Source organism: Thunnus maccoyii, chromosome 8 (genome assembly GCF_910596095.1).
Source record: "Thunnus maccoyii chromosome 8, fThuMac1.1, whole genome shotgun sequence".
Classification (NCBI taxonomy): domain Eukaryota; kingdom Metazoa; phylum Chordata; class Actinopteri; order Scombriformes; family Scombridae; genus Thunnus; species Thunnus maccoyii.
Window position 1 is genome coordinate 21,511,932 of NC_056540.1, and position 22,436 is coordinate 21,534,367.

Below are 22,436 nucleotides of genomic sequence, written 5' to 3' on the forward strand. Positions count from 1 at the left end.
GACAAAGGACATGATACTGATTATACTGATTGGTTTGACATCTGAGTTTTGTTTTTCTCAATAAATAAATTGTAAAATCTCCCAAATCAACTTTTCCTTCAGGCCCGAGACACCTTTCTAGCAAAGCTCGGCTAGACGAAGGCCAACAGAAGCATCTATTGTCTTGATGGCAATAAGGCAGAAGAAACTACAAAAGCATAGAGCGACATCAGCTCTACAGGCTTATCCTTTATATACCATGATTGTCAGCAGTGTCACATTACATCATGAGCTCACATCGTCTACAAAGATGAAACATTTGAGTTCCTGCAGCGTCAGAGAAGAAAACCTCTTGAGTTTTTTCTGGCATTACTACATTTCAACAGATGCTGAGCAAAAAGGAAATGAACATCATAAATGCTGCGAATATTTTTTGTTATGGGGAGCTAATGATGATTTCTCTGGATACAACTGTTTAGAGGAAATACTCTTCATTATACACAACATAGGAGTTCCTTATTTCAATAAACATAAACATGTTTTACAACAGTGACAACACAAAGAATGTTCCTCTGTGGCACAAATTAGAGAAAGTGCACAAAGACACAGGCTACGTCCTGCAGAGTAATGAGCCATTAAATCTTCCTGAACTCGCACTCAGAAAATGCTGCATCACTTAGTCTGGAGTTAGCATGAGGAACACAGTGTTGGTGCCTTGGCATCATAAAAGGCCTAAAGCAATGAATCAAGAGCAAGAACTGTAAGCTGTAAGATGTGGCAGAAATGAGGAAAGAGAGAGACGTGTAAACAAATACAGACGTTAATAGTTCCAACTTCATGACAAACATAACAAAAATGTAGACACCATCACAGATTTGCACCACCATACTGACAGTCAAATACCCATGAAAGCCGACAGGGGAAACAACCACTATTTACACCATTTAAGACATCAACAACCACAGAGCGTAACTCTTTGCTCTGTTCCGCTTGACCAGGAAGTTAGTGTGTTAACAGGCTTGTTTTGTAACTCAAGAGGAACTGGCAAAACTGGATGTAAGGCTCACGGTTGGAGTTGCACGAAAACACGTCAACAAACAAACGACAAAGTGTTTTCTATAACAGGATGATAAAAAAAAAAAAAAAAAAAAAAAAAAAGTGATGTGATATTTCCAAAAGATAAAAACCGAGGCAGAGCTGAAAATAAACCACAGTTGAGAAAATCTGTTCGGGTGGTGCAAAGTTTGTTGAACAGGAAAAAAAATATATATAAATAACAGTTAAAATACAATGGAAATGATGACAAATAACTCTAGCAGATATCTTACTATTGCCCCCTCTGCTAAAACGCTGCAAAATGAACGATTGTCATGATTTATCTTAAGCTTAAACATTCTTAGTGATTTTCATTTCAAACTATTTACCATTTTGAAATTAGTTATTCAGTCTGCATCTTACTGTAATCTTCTTGTTTTCCTCTCTTTAGTGTAATTGAGTCTCTACGGATACGTAGTGTATTCACGTTCATACTTCTCACTATTATTTTGGCATGAGCACCTACAATAACCTCTAGTCTGGAGGCACAGGTCCTTTAGGTCAGCAGAGGTGCAAAGGCATCAGTTCAAACCTCCTCTGAGTACTTGCAAATCCAGCGAGCGGTCAAACTATGAACAAAACTGAAGCAATGACACTTCAAATCATTGAAGTTCAAATGGAAGCCAAAAAAAAAAAAAAAAAAAGTCTTGCGGATCTCTAACATGAGAGTTTGTGAAAGAAAAGGGTGCAAAACAACTGCACTGGTCTCCGATAGATGACAAAATAGCAAGTGAATCATGTTACACAGTGTTCTACAGGTCCGCTTCCTTTGCGGAGAGGGAGCCGGGTCGGGAGTCAGCTCGGTGCCCAACTGACGCCGTGAGGGACACTTGACCTCCGTTACTCCTCGTCTCCCGCCATCAGGAAACCCAGAACGAAGTCGATGGCTTTCTGCCGTTCATGTGACGTCTGCCTGGCCACCAGGTTGGGAGGCGGTCGGATGAGGAGGCTGGCGAAGAGGGTCGCTGAAAAACAAGAAGAGCGGGGGAAGAGGTGATGAATAAAGACTGACATACAATATTTAAAGACTAAGTTTAATCAAATATAATACAAGATGATGATAGTACATGTTCTCTATGATCAGCAGCGTCAACACAACATTAGCCATTAAAATATTCATGTCACTATTGACAAATCCTGTTGATATGTGAGGATACTTAAGAGACAGGCCACCATAAAGATGCTACATTAGATCCCTGACTGGCAGAAGACAAGAGAGTCAGTAAGTAACACTCTCCTCTTCCTCAACTACTACTGTACAACCCAAAATACATCACAGTATCCAAAACTGCTCTGTGGTCAAAACTAAAGACCGTTAATGACACAACATCTTATTCCTGTGATTAAGACGACAATCAGGGCTAAGTATAATTTAAGAGCATGTACATGTAGTAACCACATTATATGATTGTAATCAGTAGAATCAGGTAGAATCAATTCCTCCTGATTGTACACAGGCGACTGATGTTATTATTAGCGCTAGTATATCTTATTGCAGATATATCAATATTGGTTTATCAGTTGGCTGAATAGCAACAAGAAACTGCAGTAGAGAAATTACAAAGATATGTTTGAGGTCATTTAGAAGCAGTGTCACTGTTGCAGAGTTTATCCACCAGAAAGAACTGACAAGTTTATTTTTCAACTGTAAAATGTGCTGCTTAGTATTTATCTTGTTTATATTATTAAAAAAAACAAACAAACACACAAATTAAAGGAATTCTTATCAAAAATGTTTCTTTGTGTTATTTACTTATGTTAAAAAAAAAAGAAATCTGATGTACCCTTACCAGATTCTTCAAACCATAAAACCAATACTGGTAGTGGCTACAACAAACCAGAATCTGTCAAACTTGATTATTAACATCAAACAGATACTGTACAATAAATCTGTTGTAATGGTCTTATTCTTTGGGATACATAAAGCTGTGCTGTCAGAACTAAGTACGACTGGTATTTGAAGGGAAATATTCTATTCATATGACCTTTAAACACATTTCATATCTAGAGAGAAACTGTTATATAAAAAGGTATGAAGTATATTGATCATCAGATAGGAGTAATATATGTAATGCATACCTAAGAGAGTGGCTGTTAGGTTGTTGTTGTGTGAGTGTTTGAGCAGTTCCTTCAGGAAGGCCATTAAGTAGCGGAACACGTTGCGGTGAGCCCGGGGCAGCTGGGAGATCAACTGTTGATCGTCAAAAGGCAGACAAAAGATCAGTCATATGAATCACTGTAGATATCACAAAGAATCCTGCTGAACTAAAAAAAACACAGTTGGATGCAGTGCTAACAGAGACAAAATACGTCAAGCGTGATCACTCCACCTGTTTGCAGAGGCGACTGTCATGAGCGCAGTCCAGGCACCGTTGGTAGAGTTCGTAACACACGACGGGCTCCGGCAAGGCCTCCAAGAAGATCAACAGAGCCTCAGCTACCGAGTGGTTGCAACCAGCTACATGATCAGTCAGGGAAGAACAAGAAAGTACGAGGAGCAACGTGCCTGTTTACTGGATCTGTACTGTTCAGCATATAAACAAGTGTGATCAGGATGGACTATGAAGTTTCTACATATCTAGTGACATGTGTTGTTATTATCTGACAACATGTCCTCTGTAGCTACGAAGCTCACTCTGACCTCATATCACCACAAGGTCACATGAGAATTCATGTATTAATTAAGTTAATAAGTAGATGTGCGTCTTAATGCTGCTCATGTCTGTTATTTTATCTGCTGTTTGGAGGCAGCTCGATGGGACTGCAGGTCTTTGTGAAGCTGTGAAACTGGCAACATAAAAGAGGATACGGATGGAGTCCGGGATGCTCGTGTCCAGACAGTCGATGATACTCTGCAGCTCCTCTTGTAAGCCCGGAGTTTGAAACAAGTCCTCCTGAGAGACGCACAGAGACAAATACGGGACATTAAAACTGTACAACATGAGAAGACGCATCACATACGACCAATAAATATCAAATGGATGTTATGGGTGTTATGCAACTAACGATTATTTTATTTCATTATCAATGAATCTCTACATTATTCCTGTAAATTAATCAATGAATTGGTTAGTCTATAAATGATCAGGATTATTATTCTATCTTGATGTAACTCTGGTGTCGTCTTTTAGTCTTAAAGGGTAAATTACACTTAAATGATCCAGATATCGGACAATATGATGACCAAACTCTTCTTGTGCGTAAATATCCTTTAAATACTCCAAGAGACATTTTCAAATCATCATCATATCATACATGGTGGTACGTGTTCGAAAAATATTGAAACATTTAGTTCTGTTAGTATCATTCTGCTCTATGAAATTATACTACACAACTTTTTCTGAGCATTTGTAAGTATTACTCCTTACTTTTGTTGCTTCTACATCATTAATAACTTTTCTTTTCTTCTCACCTGATCACAGGACTTGGTGAAGAGGTGGTTGACCAGAACCCAAACCTCTTTGGGGATCTTAAGAGGTTTGTCCTCGGTACTTGCCCCCTCCACCATCAGGAAGCTCACTTTGGACTTTTCCTGATGGAAAATAAAACAGCCACTATGTTAGATCATTTCCTGGAATAACATCAATATCTCCCTTGTCATTCCTCACAGGAATAAGTGCTCATACATGAAAAAGGAAATAAAAACGATCTGAATTCATGAGATTATCCCCATATGATTCATACTACTCTTGTAAAAGTGTAACAGAGACTACTAGAATGACTGCACATGACACATCTGATCAATTAGTGATGGAGTGGGGGCGGCAGCGAGGTCAAGATTATATCTGGGGTCTGGAGACTTGAAGGAGAGCCATTTTACTAAGAGCGGGATATCACATTCTTTTTGTCTCTGCAAATGGATCCCCGAGACTCACAAGAGACGTCCGAAAATAACCGCAGCTGCGAGGCTCTGCACATCAAGGCAGGGAGGGAGGGGAGGGGTGGGGGTGGGGGGGGACTGGAGCGAGCCTTTTAACAGGGGCCGACATGCAGAGCTAATGTGATATTCTGTAAAATGTTTTAACAGACACCCAAAGCGTCTGATGTGATCGTTAAGGATATTTACAGTGTGTTTAAATCTTCCAGAGGCGATTCAAAGACCAAGAAAGCTTTAACATAATATGTACTGAACTGCAACAGTGTAAAAACACAGAGCCTAATTTATATTCTAAGTGGCTCTCTGTTTACTGATGCAGCTATTCATATTCACTGATCAGTAGCGAGCTATGAAATGGAAGAGGGGACTTGTCATTAGGCTTAATATGAGCTCAGCCGAACAGACTCTAATACTTCTTCTCATTAGCTTTAATCATGTGTATGAAGGGGCAGTGCAGTGAGGGTGACCTGCTGTGAAATGAGATTTAGTGTGTGTGTGTGTGTGTGTGTGTGTGTTGCTAAGTTTCACTGGACTGGTGTACCCTGCACTCAATGGGCTGTGGGAGATTTAATGGGTGACTGATTCATGCACACAGATTATAACAAAGCTGGCGTGGTCTGGTCTGCGATTGCCTGCGGGTTACCAATCACTGCCCTTGTCAGCTTTCTGAAATGTAGAGCGAGTGTGCTCCGGTTCACTTTTTAGATTAGCTGGTGGCGCCGTGTTTTAGCAGCCGACGGCGTAAACAGCAGTGACGTGTCAGTGTGGAGTACAGCGAGTGAATCAGGGCTGCAACTAACGATTATTTTCATCATCACTTCATCTGCTAACTAGTTTGACGTTTGGTCAACAAAATGTCAGAATACAGAGAAAAATACGTGTTATAATATCATAAAAGCTAAGCTGATGTCTTCAAATTGTGTCTTTTTTCTAATAAAGTTTACAATCACATATGACGAAGAAAACTAGGGAATGTTTGGCGTTTGTGCCTTAAAATGACTAAATGATTAAACAATTAATCGATTATCAAAACAGCTGCCAGAAACTTTTGTGTCAAACAACTAAATTAAATAATTGATTCACTAAGTTATTTTGAAAGAAGGGTTGCAACTGACAATTATTTTCATTAATCGATTAATTTCTGGTTTATTTTTTCGATTTATTAATTAACTGTTTAGACGATAAATAAGCAAATCGTAGAAAATGCCCATCAGTTTGTCAAAGCCCAAGGTGACGTCTTCAAATTGCTTTTTTTTTCTTTTTCAACCGACAGCCCAAAAGATATTGAATATTAGAGCTGCAACTAACTGTTCTTTACATTTAATGATTAATTGTTCCATCTATAAAATGTCAGAGGATAAGTACAAGTTCCCAAAGCCAAATCCGACTTCTTTGTTTCTGTTCCGTTTTGTTCAAACAACAATTGTCATAGAAGAAAAAAGAAAAACAAGAAATATGAGGATTCATATTTGAGAAACTGGAACCAGTGAATGTTTTATAATTTTTTTCATGAAAAATGACTTAAATCATTCATCAGTTATCAAAACGGTTGCAGATTAATTTTCTGTTGATCAAATGTTCAATTAATTGACTAATTGTTTCAACTCCTATAAAATTTACAGCAATATAAAAAAAGAGAAAAGCAGAAAACCCTTTAATAAATTGAATTAATTAATGTGTTAATGCTCTATTTGAAAGTTAGCAGTCCGACCATTTTATGCATAAAAAAGGTTTAAGTTACACATGAACGGTCTATATTAGAGCTTTTGTTGATATCACTTCCTGACATGATTCTAATAATACTTGGCCCAGTTTCAGACATGAGTATTGAGGAAGGTCAGTAAAGCGTTACGAGAGAAGCCTTGTTACTACGGTGATATAGACCTTGTTTTTTCCCCCGATAGCTGATCATTATCAGTGTTAATATTTTACCTTCTCCATGAAGCTGTCCTCTCCCTGAGCAAGAAGTCAGCCCACAACCACAGTGAAGAGTTGGAAAGGAATGATCAAGGCAAGGAGAGGCGATGAAGGGAAACAAAAGAAAGAAAGAAAGAAGATAGTACTATGCATAATCACAGAAACAGAAAAGACTGATTATTAAGTGGTCTTAAAATCATTTCATCCAAAAAACACCAAGCCAGTAGGAAAACGGAACAGCTCGAGTAGAAATAAAAGGAGTACTGAATGATAGTAGCACTACTTCAGATCAAAATTAGCAACATGGGAACAGACAGAGGTGTAAATGTTGAGATTATTTATATGAAACAGACTAAAGTGAGCAGGGCCTAACTTGAGTCAGTTCTCCCTCTTCTTCAGGAGCTCCCTTCCCATGTTTTTGCCACTTCCTCGTTCCCATGGCCCCTCTCGGGCCAGAAATACACATGTTGAGACATTGTAGGCTCTCCAAAAATAGGCTCTCTCTGTGACCAACTTTACCCTGAGGGAGTGAACAAGCTCTCACGCGTCCCCGCTCAGGTTTCAGGTGAAGAGCTACAGAGCGAGGACCGGCGATCTAGGCTGCTCGATGTAGAGAAAGGTTTATGTTTCACAATTAGGGTTTCTGCTAATCTGAGGAAAATATGTCTTTGTTCGCTAATCCTATCCCCTTTAACTAGCCTGATTGGATTTCACTTGCGTGCCAGTGGAAAAGCTTTGGCCCCTCACCAGGTCAATGAGTTTGGTGATGGGGATCTCTCTGATGGGCTTCTTCATGCGGCACAGAGCCTCCAGCGAGGTGCCAAAGCAGCTGGGTAGGTAGTTGCCGGAGATGGTAATGAAGTAGTCTTTGCCACGGTCCAGATGGAGCACCAGAATGTCCTCTATGGAGTCCTCTCCAGAGTTCAGCAGCGTGACGGAGTCTTTGCTGACGTACACCTCCAGATAGATCTCCAGGGTCTCGTCTGTTCGGGGAAATGAGGCAGAGTTTCACTCCTCTGGTGAGACCATTAGCTGCATTTACTTGGACTTTAATATTCCACTAATAATCAGAATAAAAAGGCCTCAAGTGACCATTTCAGTTGGAATGATTTCAATCAGAATGAAAAAACTGTGTGCATGTAACTGCAGCTAGTGTCATTTTATTGCAGATTAGATGAACATCTCTTCATCTTATGAGGAAATGTTCTGTTATCAGTTATCTATTGTTTGGTTGGAGCGATAATTGCCACGTTATACATTCACAAATGGGAGTAAAAACGGTTGACAGCATGAAGGATGACATGCTTGTTACTCCTCTTCACTGTAAATAAATATACTATATATGGGGTTTTTTTTTTGCTGTTTAACATGCAACAGTTAAATAAGGGTGAAATATTTAAAAATTACATTATTAATGTAGTGAAGCTTGGACCTGTAACAATATAATATTATCCTGAAGAGATGCAACTAAATCTGTAGTCTCCCTTTTGACAGTAATTACAGTATTACATAATTACAGATCATAAATCTGAGGAAACACGCCAAAGGACAACCGACAAAGAAAGGGGAATTATGATGATAAAAAGGACTTACTGGGCTCTAAGAATCCATCGCTTGGCTCGGCACGCAGCCAAGGCTTACAATACTGCGAGTCATTGAGTTTGGGGATGAAGGCGAAGTGACAGGGGACCTGCCCGTCGTTTGTTATTAGGAAGCGCTCCCTCAGAAGCTGCCGGAATTTCACCTTCTCAAATGTAAACTGCAGGACAGAGAAAAAGAGGAAACGTTTATCACAGAATCCAAGTAACTCGATCCCGTCAATGAATAGATGAAAGGACACTCGGTTTTACGAGAGCACGTGTATGTGAGTATTTGATTCTTACCTCTCTCCTGCTCAGAGATACAGATGGAAGGAAGTCGTTCTCCATTCTGTCCATCGCCCGAACAATCTCCTCAAACACCTTTTTGTGGCGCTGCTCATTCACCACCTTCACCTTTTACACAAACACACACACACACAAAACTCATACACTTCATAAACATGTCAATATACTGTATTTTATTATTATCAATGATTTTATAAAGTTATTATTTAAATCTCAATCATATTGTTACAAATACATGAAATATTCAGCAGAACCTTGCAGGTCAGTGGAAGGTATTTATTGCTTCTTACCCCTATACTGAAGAGGGAGCTGACAGGTTTGTGGTCGCTTGTTTGCAGCTCCATGTGACTCCGGTACTTGAGCTGCTTAACATTGTTGCCCCTCCACAGGATTCTGTCACACCAAGCCGGGACACGGCACTTCCCACTGAAGGAAACAGACACAGATGTAAAGTCGGGGGTCACACATACAGAACTGCTGACGCTGTATTAGTCTAACGATAAAGCTGGGAATGGATGCCTTACTAGCAAAATCTAATCAGGAAAACTGAAACTGTGGTCAAGTAAATCCAGGAAAAAGTCTGTGTAATCCAGTTCAAAGAAAAACAGGGACGTGTTCCTACCTTGAGTCCCATCGGTCTGTCTTGGGGTCATACTTGTACGTAGGAATGAAGTTAATATCTCCCTCCATGAAGTCAGTGAAGGCTCTTTTGGTCTGTCTCTGAATGTTCAGCTGCACATAAAAAAAAAAGTGGTTTATATGTTTAAATATAATTTGGTGAAAGTAACAGAAGAGAATCCATAATTATTGTCACAATAAACAGAGTTAAAGAGAAGATCATGACAGATTACAAACACTCCACAGCTTAAAATGTTGCAATCCTAAACAATCTTTGTAACAGTGGTGTTCGCAAAACCGCTTCCCTTCCATACTTCTATTTACTGTCATACGGTTACATAAGTTCTCATCAGAGGAGTTGCTCAACACGACCACAACTTACTCATTCAAACACGTATATTTTACTGAAAGCTACTGAGCAGCAACACTGGAGTTATTCAATAAGCAAAATATTATCTAAAAATGGCTCCATACATGGACATTTATCCAAGAAATATTACAGAAACTGCTTCAGAGGTGAAGGGATAGCTTATTATAGTAAGTCATGGTACAATAGAGGCATTTTTAAAAAATTTTGGTATCTCTTTCAGCTGCTGGCTATTAGCACACAACCAACAGAGAAAACACTGAGTCTCTCACCTGATCAACCTCCTGAAGCTTCTTCAGCTCATTCTGAGAAATGAGCTGTTTGACATCAGCAGCATCGTACATGAACAGACGATAGTTTAAATCCCCGAGCCAGATGACCACACTGAAACACACAAAACGGAAACAGAGATAGCCTCAAGTAACAGAAATATAGCAATAGCTTTGAGGTGAATATGATTATAGAGATCATGAGATTCGATATGCTAGCGAAGCAAAAAAGTCTTTGCTTGGTTAACCCTCCTGTTGTCTTCCCATCAACCATGCAACTTTTGTCCTCCCGGGTCAATTTTGCCTCAGGAGGACAAAAGTCCACAGATGCTATAAATTTTAAATTAAACACCCAAAATTCACTGAATGTAGTGATCATTACTTTTACTTGCAAAGTGTGTGGTATGGAACCATCCATGTGATTTTCAGGCAATTAGATGACAGAAATCCATATTTATGATATAAAAACATTAGAAAACCGGTCAAATTTGACCCAAGGACAACAGGAGGGATGTAAATTTGTTGCAGAATGAATGTATTAATACTGCAGAATGCTAGAAATGCGAAAAAAACATAAGAATAAAAATGTAAACATAACTCTGGATGTCAAAGACGGAGGAACTCACTCATGCTTGACGATACTGAGAGGCGGATGTTCCAGTAAGTGGAAGGTCATGCGGGCACATATGTCTTTATAGTCCTGGTTGCGGCGCTCAAAGTCCTCCACGTGTGCTGCTAGATGCGAGTTGACTATGCAGAAGCTAGTGTTGTGGAAAACAAACCTCACTGCCACACCTCCTTTGTTCCCCTGGAAAAAAAATTAACAGGCCCTTATTTTCATGCAGGAATAATGTCGATGCAAACTGCAGATAATGTATTTAAAACTTGAGTAAATCAAACAGAATCCAAGTTCTGTAGACTTAAGAACATTATTCTGGTCCTGTTAGCATGTTGGCTCACATGATCTTGCAAAGGGTTAAATTATATAAGAAATAAGACTGCAAGGGAGAAGATTTGTTTTTGCATCTGGATTCAGTTGCAGATGCAGCAATTTTTCATAATTTTCTAACATGGATTCACATTTTTAACGCTCTGTATTTTGAGGCAGTATGAGTTTAGCTTGAACTAACCATTTTTCCCATGATTCCGGTCCCCACGTGCTCCGCAGCCACTTCTTTTATATGATTCTTGTGTGTCTTTTTGACAAAGACCACCAGCATCATCCCGACCAGCCGTATGATCCGAACCTGTAGACGTAAAAAAGAAAGTATCTGTAGCAGCAGTGTGTTCTGTCTCACTAACATACATGACAGGGGTCAATAATCCTACAAAATATTGATTCAGTCCTCGTTAGGGAAGGTTTCTCCCTCTACTTACCCTCTTATACTTGGCTTTTGGGTGTAAGCTCCTCTCCGTAGCTTCTACCCAGAGCTGCTCCTTGGACGAGTCCATGTAGAAGAAAGCCTCGGTGCTCAGGTCCAATTCTTGAAAACTAGAGAAATAAACCAGGTTAATAAATCAGGTTTTTTTTTCTCCAGGAAAGAGCAGAAAACAAGAACAGGTTTATGATCTGTAAAGTACTGTATGATGAATTCACACTCACCCCAGAGCGTAAAGATCAGGAGCTTCTGCGTCACAGCAGAGCCACGGCTCGAGGGAGGAGTCTGGAGACTGGCCATTCACGTTCCACGTGCCGGTGAAAAACCTGCAGAAACAAACATAATCATGCACAGTGTAGATCAGTGGCAGCAGGAGCCACAACCTGCAGCATTTCTGGATAAAGCTCCTCTCACCTGAAGGTCTGGATGTCCACATACTCGTTCTCCTTCTTACCCAGGCGGTGTTTGATGAGGTATTCTCTTTGACCTGCCTGGCTGGAGAACATGGCCTGCCTCATGGTGTTTGTGGAGGGACTGTCGCACCAAGACGGTGGCCTATCCACACGATCATACCCTGATCTAAAACTACTGGAATAACAACAAGCAGCGTCAATCCAGTTAGCATCTTTCACGCCTTTCCAGTAATGACATGCTGTAATGACAACTTAACTCACTCTGTTTTGGTGCTGGAGATGAAGGCGTTGTCTTTGGCCTGTAAGGAGACAGCTCTCTCTTTAGGGACCGGTGGAGGAGGCAGAGGGTTGGTTGGAGTATAGGAGGCTTTGCGAGGAGGTAGAGGGGGAACAGGAGGAGGTTCCCTGGAGGCAACGATCCGGTTCTGGTGGTTCTTCTTTTCCTCTACTTTGAGAGCGTGATTGAATTGGTCCTCAAAGCCAAAGTCTGAGGCAAGTGACTGAGCTGGATCTTCAGAAAAAAAGTCAGTTTAAAATCAGACAATCACAGAAATATAACTTCAGGCAAGAAACTACAAAAGATACGTTTATATGTATACGTTACCTGTATTAGTCCGATTGGTTGAAGTGCTGTTGTTGAGGTTGGGAGGCAGTGCACCGGTAGATTTGGGTGTGCTGACTCCAGAGCCCACAGAGTTAGCGGTCTTGTTTCCTCTTTGAGGTGGGATAGGGACCGGACCCCTCGGGGTTATTGGCGCTATGGGCTCCATCGCTTTGGGTTTCGTGGGTTTGGATTCAACTAGGAAAAAGAAACATAGTTTAAAGAGAGACTCACAACAATCAATCTTACTCAACACACCTGACATTTTACACATGAAGTCGGAGCATCTTTCTGGGAGAAAAGTGCTCAAGAGAAACAAAGCCATCATAACGCAAATATGAAGTTATGAAACCTTTACTCAAGCAAATTTATATCCCGTTTTAACTGACATCTATCAATGTAAATATTAACTCACATGGAAATGAGCCAACACCCAGACAAGCAGTGCTGCCGTTACAGGAAGTGGTGAACAAGTAGCTTGTTGGTAACAGTACTGAGGAGGGTTCAGTTCTACTACAGTACTACTGATCACTAATGAATGAAAGCAAATGATAGTGGTAAAGTGAAACTGGATGAACAGGTTGTTTTGACAGAAATATTTAAAACTCACTGCTCCATATTCAAATCTTTTTTTTAGATATTCTTACACGCTGTTGGTTAGTGAAGCGGTAACCAACACATGGACTCAATACTATAGTTTACACAAACTTCAAATATCTAACTGGGCACAATCTGTATCCTTTATCTACTTACTCTATAAATACAGATAATCACAGCGACCTTTACCCACCACGTGTCCACCTGAACGCTGACTTCCTATATTTCAAGATCTCTGCACAGCTTATTGTGTTTTGCGAGCTTTAAGGACTCTAGAGGACACCTGTCAATCACAACTGCATGTGCGCTGCACGATGCTTCCCTTTTGGCTGGTGAAATGACCAATCAAAGGATCCAGGACAGCTACAGAACCGCCTCATCACCTGCCTTTAATTTGACGTGGTTCCTATTTTACAAAGCACAAGCCTGTGTTACTTCAAATGCAAAATATTTGCTTTTGTTATGATGTAATAGGTTGGCTGTAGCTAAATAGTCTGTGCAGCGTCAAAGTATACAAAAGGGACAGGAGCACAGATAAAGACACGCTGGCTGCAGCACAGCTCCATTGTAAAGTCATGTGTCTGGATTAGGTCACTGAAGTCCCTCGGGGTTGCCTTTTAAACACAATCCTCCCACTGTTCGGCTAAAACAGAAACATCATACAGTGTGACATCAATTCAGAAATGCCTACAGTCGGGATGAAGCAGACGGTTGTGCAGAGGTGTAAAAATATAGATTCTGTTTTCAGTTCTGAGCACATACATACAGCGAGATGAAGACCAGTTTGAGCACGAGCAATGTTAGTCCGTAAAACAAAATGAAAACCGGTCACACCACTCTCCTCCAGTGTTTAATATATCACCCATAAGGGGAGTTTGAAATGCAAATCATATATTCCAACCTGCTTCAACGGCAAATTTTTCTATGCTACTGCTTTCAAAGTTCTGATTGAAAACTGCTTTGGATACAGAAATAAATCAAATATACTCAACAAAAAGGAGCAGGTAGATCATTCATACAATAAATCGCTCTTGCCCAACATATTACATTCCTCAAATGACTTGAGACTTTGCTGTCACTGTGAGTAAATCGGTTTAACAGCATCAGTTACACGGCTTAAATATAAGAGTGAAAGCATAATGATGTTGGTTGCATTCCTACTGGTGGGTTGGCACATTTAAAAGGTGGATCTGATTTCAAAAAATGGCAGCCAAATGAATCCTTCCACCAGTGTGTGTGTGTATGTGTGTCTGTGTGTGTGTGTGGGAGGCGAGAACACACAGGAAACCTGCGAGCGGTGTAACCCGCCCTTGGTAAATAAATGTTAGATGAGTGATTAAATAATTCATTGTCCGATTGCTCTCGAGACTCCTGACAGACAGCCGAGTCTTACCTTGCTGCTGAGCGCTCTTCACCTGGGTGAGGAAAGTCTGGGTCCGTTCATCATCCTGGAGTTCCAACAGCAGCTCTGGGGCTTTTTCTCCTTTGATTCGTATCCTGACACAGGCTACAGGAGGGACACATAACACACACGCACACACACACACACACACACACACTTTTAGACTATGCAAACAAATTAGAAATGCAGACTGTCTAGGAAACAAAGCATAGTGATTTACCAGTGAACCAATTCAGCATTCTTTCAGAGAGCCTCGGCAACTCATGACCAGTGTCTGCTACTAAATAAAGACGTAAACGCTTGGCTGAAAGCATGCTCTAAAAATGTAGTTTGGTCAAATAGGGGCTGTGTTGCAATAAATACCATAATTCCCACAATATAGGCCAGTCTTGCTTTAAATAGCTGAGTTTTTATGTATTATCTCTATTTGAAAACAAGAGACAGAAAGATAAATTAATTTAACCTGGTAAGAGGTTAAAAATACTTACAATCTGCAGAGAAGTCGATAAGAAGCGCTTCTTCTGCCTCTGAAATGAAAGAGAAAAGAGCTTCAGAGTTCAAAGGTCAGTTGTGAGAGTAAATCAGTGGTCATAAACTATTTCAACGGGTAGTAGTTGCCTTATGTTGATTTTTAAATTGTTGTCTTTAAAGTGCAAAGAATATGCTCCCTGTGCTTTCACACCACAGTGTAGTGACCCTGAGTAAACACTAACTAATACTAACACTACGTCTCCTAAAGAATGTGAGAGGCGTCACTGGGGCGACAACTTTACAAACATGCTGCGTCTGTTTGACAAGAATCACAAACATCTTAGAGGAAGATACAAGTGAGAGAGATTGTAGCGGTCGGCTACATAAAATACCCCAATCGTTTAATGTAATATTAGCCTCGCATTACCAGAAACCACTACAACATTCATATTGAGGACAAAAAAAAAGTCACATACCTCTTATAAGTTCAAATTTACCATTGATGGGAATAGACAGTTGAGCCACTGGACGAGACACGACAGCGTCAGGGGTCGCCAAGACACCCAATCTGAATGAGAACATCACAGACTCACATTTAACATCAGCTCTGTGACGCTTTAATATGATTTAAGATGATCAAACAATGGTCTAAAACATAAAGCATATTCAAAGCAGCTGCAGCGATTTCTGTTTCTCATAACAGCCATTATCTTGCAATTAAAATATCGTTTCATGCACAGCATTCAGCATGAAATTATTAGAATAACTGAACATTTTGAGATGCAGTATTGGCAAACATGCTATTAGGATTACATTAATTATTTGGTGATTAAATTGTGAACTGACATGCACATGCACTAATTTGCCGTCCAGCTGCTTTAGTTGAATAAGCAAATAATTTCACAAAATTTAAAATAAAAGCATTCGTTCTTTAGTTCTGTCGACGAAAGTTCACTGTAGCAGTCTGGTGCACAAACAGAGGAGCTAAGCTTTGAGTCATTAAATAGTCGATATGTTCAAATGTGATGTGGGTTTATGTAGGTGGGGTCATATTTCTCTCTAACAAAGGCTGAGTAACAGCAAGGGTCAAAGCAGCAAGCTGGGCACTGCCCACGTTTCCCTTCCACTTCACATTAAGTCTGATTACTGTTGACGAGAGGAAAATGATTCAGCACTGCAGGACTAAATGTGTCAGAGACTCACAGTTTCCCAGAATCAGCAAAGGACCCCTATGATGTCGTAAGCAATGTGACAACCGACCACGGAGAACCGGTGGACCAAATAATAGAAACGCATCACAGTTTAACAGCCCTCAGTTTCATACCAGTGTGGTGAAGCTCATGATGTTTGGTTTCAGTTGAGACTCTCAGAGCGTTGTTTATGTTTATTCTCTAGTTTCTATTACTGTTGTCTTTGTACATCTGCAAGTTGCCTCGTGTTGCTTTCAAATATAACGTAGGAATAGTAATTTTCATACTTCTATCATAGCTGCTGATCGATATTCAACTTACAGGAACTCACTCTTGCTGCTGCCTTTAAAACTATGATTTACAAAGAGACACTGCATGAATTGCAAAAACTGCAAAAGTATGTAACTGACAAGAAGAAATGTCTCAATAACCATAACTCCATGCAACCTTAAAGACAGCATGTGGTTACAAGAACGTGCTGTGGTACACCGCCACTGACACGCATGAACGACACTTTACAGGATCTTTGCTTAACATCACAAAGCCTCAAAAATGAAGAAAGATTTCAGAGAGTTTAAACAAAAACCAAACACTATCAGACTCCATCACATTGGTATCTACTGCAGAGATGTTGTATTATAATGCCTTTCATGGTTTTTGTTCACCCTGTACCAACATCTTGAGCACCTTACAACTCCATCAAGACCAGTCAGTGCCAAACACTTTCAGCAGATGTTACTGTTACAGACGTACATGTGTATGATACAATATCTGTACATCTAAAACTAAAGCTGGACTCAGACTACAGCAGTTTTAAAATCTGGTTGCATCACACACAGAGAAGGAGGAACTTCACAGATATTCTTCTCTCTACTATCAAACATGCACAAACTACAAGATTTAAAAATAATGGCACATCACACACTACAGAATATTATCTTTTATATTATATTATCGTGCCAGGGGGGAGCAATGCACCTCCTCACATGATCTCATGGGGAAGCAGATGTAAACAAAATGCTTTGCAGTGAGAAAAAAACAAAAGCAGAAGGCTGAACGAGTCTGGATGAAGCAATGGTCGGAGAGACGCGGTCAACGCGGGTTGTCTGTTCTTCAGCGAGAACTGGAGGTGAGATTTTTACTGCCGGTTTTAATATCTGTCAACAGAAGTATGCTAGCTAACGTTAGCCTCAAGGGCTAAAATGTTTACTGTTGCTTGTCAACAGTGTCAGCTCTCTCTCATTGGCTATTGTGGTCCTGCCCAGAAAGTAGTGATGTAATCATCCAGATTTTAAATCCTAAATATCAAACATGTTTGAAATGATCAGGGCAGCTGTGATGAGTCTGCCAGCAGTTCTGGAGGTTTAAGATTGTATCTGTTAACTCTTCATATCACCAGATAATCTGGGCTGAACATCCATTACCGACCAAAGTCCCAGAACAGATTTCTACTCAATTGTCAGGAGGGGTGACTCAGGGATAAACCAGCCAAAAAACTCCTGTAGTCTGAGCCCGACTTAAAACCCTGACAGCACCTGGCATCCATAACAATTTCACCATTTTTCCCTGTCAGAACGTCTCCTGAGTTGAGTGTGTACGGTTTTAACACAGTTAACGGAGCATGGAGCTTGTGTTCCCATGTGAATCTCATTACAGTCCAGGACTAAGTGGAGGAATTCTGGATAATGGGTAGTGAGCTGACTGCTGGTTGGACTAATTGCTTTTCTCCCTCACACTACTGCATGCCACAACCTGCTACAAACACCAACAACATGGATGGTTTAACCACACCCACAGCATGCCCTTTCACAAAACACATGCCGGAGCTGCCAAGAGGACATCAGGTTTTGCACGTGACTCTCAGATAAATCCCTGCTGAGAGCAAATCTGATTGGACGACAGGGCAGTGCAGTGTTTAGGGAGCCCGTCCCATCAGCTGGTGGACCAGAGTTAAAATCTCCATGAATGGAGGAGTTAGTCCTGCTGATGTAACACTGAACTGAATCACTACAGCTTCCTGGGAAACACACAACTGTTACTGACCTTGTGGCCTCTGAGGAAGGAGTCCAAGACTTGCTGATATCTGCAGCAACCAAGTTATTTTAGTTGGGTCACATGACACCAGTTTTACTTCTAATTTTTGTGACTATAACATGTAATCAGTGACATCTTTTAAGTAACTTCTCAAAACTTTTTTAAAAGTTTTTCATTGCTGCTAGCACACTGTTTTATGAAACTATATTTGTTCAGCCTGGTATTCTACACGACAGACAAAAACAAAAATACCATTTCACTTGAAAAAAGCTTAAAATTGCAGTTTTGGCAGTTTTCTCATAGTACAACCACACAACGTCCCTCCAACAATATACTGTATCTTTTGTTATTCGCCATATAATCCATTAAACTGGATAGTTTCAAGTGGGGTTATATGAGGTACTTTTACATAGTCAGTGTATTACCCACAGTAAATGGGGGTCAGCACGCCCCCAGTTTGGAAAAGCAGGCAGGAGGACCGGCATAGAAGCTAAGTAATGTGCTGCTGTGGACGGGGCAGCAGCAAAACATATTTTAGCCACCAAAAAAAAAGACCCACCTATAAACTAAATCATTATCAGTCCAGGTGTACACTATATATTTATATTTATATTATACCTTGCCGTCAGACAACCCTTTCCTTTGACACTACATTTCCTCTGTAGAACTTCTGTATTGCTATGCATGCCGCGCACTCTATTAGACCTAGTTGAGGGAAAGGACTGTCTAACGGCGAGGTAAAGCGGGGAAAATTTTCTAAATATAGCATACACTTAAACTGATATTGATTTTTTTTAGACAGGCCTTTTTTTTTAGTTGGCTAAAATAAGTTTTGCTGCTTGCTCCCTTTAATTAAATAGGACAAGACAACCAACTCTAACATATATTAATCAAACTGTACATCCTACATACTCAGCGTCATGGTACAGCCTTTTCTGACAGAATGGATTGTTTTTTTTTTTTGTTCCACCTTGATATAAAGGTTATTTGCATGTTGAAAGCAAAATTTCCATCTGGCTTCAAAAGCAGCTACACAGCTATTCAGTGCATGTCAATAAAAGACATCAGCAAAGATAAAACAGTTTCCAAATAAAGATATCTGCCCAGAAGAGAAAGTATCAGCAAGTATCTATCTACAAGTACAGAAACAGCTGTCAACTACTTGAATTTCTTCCACATAAAGCAGAAGCTGAGCGAAGAGGATGCTGCAGATCTAAAAATTGAAGGTGTGCACTGCTGCGACAAACACACAAGAATAACCTGTTCCTTCCCCACTACATTTACTTAAAGCCTAACAAAAGAAGATGATGAGTTGTCAGTCACCATGTTCTCCGATACTTACATAAACTCTCCACTGCGCTCAATTAGTGACAGTAGTCTGGGCTCCTTCTGGCCAGACCTCAGCTCCTGAACTCTCACAGTGTGAGCAACACGATCAAGGAATTATTGTGACTGAGGATGAGAAAGGCGCTTGGACATCACAAGCACTGAGTTGTTATTTTAATTAATTAACCGCAGCGTCACTGTCATTTATGTTTAGGCTTGTAGTAAGTAGTATTAGTGTGGTTAGTCTGAAGATATTCAGAAGTGGCGAACTGTTAGAAGAAGCCATGCTAATTGAAAATTAGGAGGCAACTTAATGTGATAAATGACAAGCCATAAGGCAGTGAAAGAAGAAAGAAAGCAGTGGGTAAGTGGGTTAGCTAGTGACAGTCAGTGTAACTTAAAGGATGGGTTCACAATTTTTCACATATGTCTTAAAACAACAGTCAGGTGCCAAAAATGAGAAGTTAAAGAGATTTTCCTTGCTGTAATTATTCCTTTTGCTCTTCAAATGTGCTTTCAACGTAAGCCATGGGGGATAAAATCCAGAGCGTGTCCACACACACAGTCATTTTGTGCAAAAAAAATGCATTTAAAAGTTTATCTGAAGCTTATATGAGGCTTCAGCAGTGTGAGTTAGTCATATCAAGTGGATATCTTTTTAGCATCTAATTCCCTCTTTGTGTTTGCTCGGACTGTTTTCCTGCTGTTGAAAGATACGGCTTGATTTAACTCATTTGGATGGCTGAAGCTTAATATTTGTTTCAGATAAACTTTTTAATATACAATAGGGTCCAAAAGTCTGGGACCCCTTTCCAATGGGAGAGTAGTCTCAGACTTTTTTGGATCCTACTGTATTTTTGCACAGAAGGACGACTGTGGATTTTGGCCCCCATCACTTACATTATAAGTGTAGTGTGAAGGGTAACTACGGTCTCTATGAAGAGGAGGAATGATTATGGCAAGAAAAAACTATTTCATTATTTATTTGGGCTCCTGACTGTTATTTTAAAACGGACTTAATTAATTTTCCTTTACACTAAATCTTGGTTACATTAATTGTAATCAAGAACAAATTGGTTTAATTAGATGAGACTGGTTTTGTAGTCAAACTGTAGCTATAAAAGAACCAGATTAATAAACTCACATGAGAAAAACTGATAGCCACTAAAACACAGTTGACGTTTAATTTCGTCATATTAGCTAAATTGCTGACGTTACCTGAGAAATCATTCAGTATCACTAACAAGCTAACGTTAGCCAACACGCTAAAGCAATCTGAAAAACACAAAAACGATTGTGTTGTCTGTTTTTTGTTTTTTTTAAAAGGATATTGCCAAGCACTCCTCGTCGCATATCCCAACAGAAGAATCCATTCTTACCGATTAGCAATAAACAGCAGTTTATCATGAAGGAGGAGACTTTTTTTTTGGTGCTGGTTCCGTCCGGATGTCAGGATGGGGGAAAGTTAAATCCCGGCCCGGCGTGGCGGCGGCCTTCCGGGATGACAGCTGTCCAGTCCAGCCGTTGGATCGCTAATGCTAATCGCTTGATAGCTTGTTAGCCAGCTGTTGTTGCTGCTGCTGCTGCTGTTGCTGTTGCTGGATGGGGTCACAAATATTCAACAGAGCCGACAAGTCGAAGTATCCCGGCTAGTTTGCGCCATTCTGCCAGAAAAAACAGGGAGATTTCCGGCTTTTTTTCTGTCCCGCTCGCTGTCAGGAAACAGGCAGGCTTGGTCGGACTACATATCTGGCTGTTTGTGGTCGATTTAACTCCACAGGATATGGTTGAGAGAGTTTGCTATGTGAGCTGGACTGCCTGCCCTCTCCCGTGCCTCTCCCCGCCTGCTTGTTCGTCGATTCGGTCTCATCATCTTGATTTTTAGCGGTGGTTGGTGAGAAGTATCCGCTGCTGAGGGCCACCTGCTGGTCCGGAGGGTCCAGCTGCAGAAAACACTGTAACATACATGAGAGAAATTCATTATTATTTTTAGTGGTAGAAAGTAACTGAGTACATTTACTCAAGAATTGTACTTAAGTATAGTTTTGAGGTACTTTTAGAGTTATTTTTCAGATGAAGATTTGACACAATGGATAATATAACAAGCTTTTAAAATACAACACGTTGTTAAAGATTAAACCAGTGGTTTCCAACCTTTATTGGATTTTGACATCTTACAAAAAGCAGTGTGTAGTAGGGATCTGCAGAGAGCCCAGTATTTGTATCTGTATTTGTTGAGGCAGCAAAAGTACAAATATTTGTATTTGTATTTGTATTTGAATAAAAGTGGAAAGAGGAAATTAAAGTGTTACAATAAGTGTTCATGAATAAATTACCTTACGAAGGAGGTCCCCACACTGGGTTTCAAACTGTAGTCTCCCAGATCTTAGACGACTGTGCTGACTACTGAGCTAAAACTTCACTCATCGCCTCACTGCAGACAGACCTCTACCTATTTATACACCCATAACACAGAGACAGCACTCTGTGTAATTTGTAGAGAAGAACTTCAAAGGCAATTATTGCTTTGCACTTTGCATTTATTGCCTATTTTTTACTACCTAGCTTTGTGGAAAGGAGAAGGGGAACATATTTCACCAAAAATCAAATATTAGAGAAAAAGTAGCAGCTTTAATCTATTTGTATGTTTCATTGTGGTTCCTTCCATGGATCAACCTACTTGCATAGATTATATATTATATAAAAAATCTATTTTCTCTTGAAATGCTAGATTTTTTTTAAACTTTATTTTTCTGCCTATGTTCACTCTCTGTTTCTTTAGGAACATCCTGCTCACTGTTGGAAGCTGCCTAATAATATCCACAATCTGAATGTCTGAGTTTCACATTTATAACTGAGCTGCTCCACAAGGACAGTTGATCCTTAAAGTACAATTTGTAAAACATTAAACAGAGCAATCCCTGTAAATAGAGAAAAATTATCTCCACAATACAATCTTTATATTTATATTTATTATTTAGAATGACTTACAGTACATTGCAATATCCAGTAAAC

The 22,436-nt window shown here is 40.0% G+C and overlaps 1 protein-coding gene across 4 annotated transcripts; it reads right to left on the bottom strand.

The window, feature by feature from the left end:
• Nucleotides 1-51: 51 nt before the first annotated feature.
• Nucleotides 52-21,378, bottom strand: ocrl (OCRL inositol polyphosphate-5-phosphatase). 4 transcript variants are annotated; one of them, XM_042418130.1, is made up of 24 exons: nucleotides 20,753-21,378; nucleotides 19,438-19,517; nucleotides 15,348-15,439; nucleotides 14,889-14,927; nucleotides 14,392-14,505; nucleotides 12,405-12,599; nucleotides 12,062-12,311; nucleotides 11,802-11,972; nucleotides 11,612-11,713; nucleotides 11,386-11,500; nucleotides 11,139-11,255; nucleotides 10,635-10,816; nucleotides 10,012-10,123; nucleotides 9,377-9,486; nucleotides 9,045-9,180; nucleotides 8,752-8,862; nucleotides 8,462-8,627; nucleotides 7,616-7,851; nucleotides 6,884-6,907; nucleotides 4,487-4,606; nucleotides 3,884-3,968; nucleotides 3,405-3,532; nucleotides 3,154-3,265; nucleotides 52-2,039 (listed from the first exon to the last, which is right to left on the bottom strand). In XM_042418130.1, the coding sequence occupies exons 1-24, from the start codon at nucleotides 20,792-20,794 to the stop codon at nucleotides 1,915-1,917; spliced, it is 2,964 nt and encodes a 987-aa protein (XP_042274064.1). In that variant the 5' UTR covers nucleotides 20,795-21,378; the 3' UTR covers nucleotides 52-1,914. The 4 variants fall into 4 exon arrangements, with proteins under 4 accessions (XP_042274064.1, XP_042274063.1, XP_042274066.1 ...); XM_042418129.1 differs by having other exon boundaries at nucleotides 11,802-11,975; nucleotides 20,753-21,377; XM_042418132.1 differs by lacking the exon at nucleotides 6,884-6,907 and having other exon boundaries at nucleotides 20,753-21,377.
• Nucleotides 21,379-22,436: the final 1,058 nt, after the last annotated feature.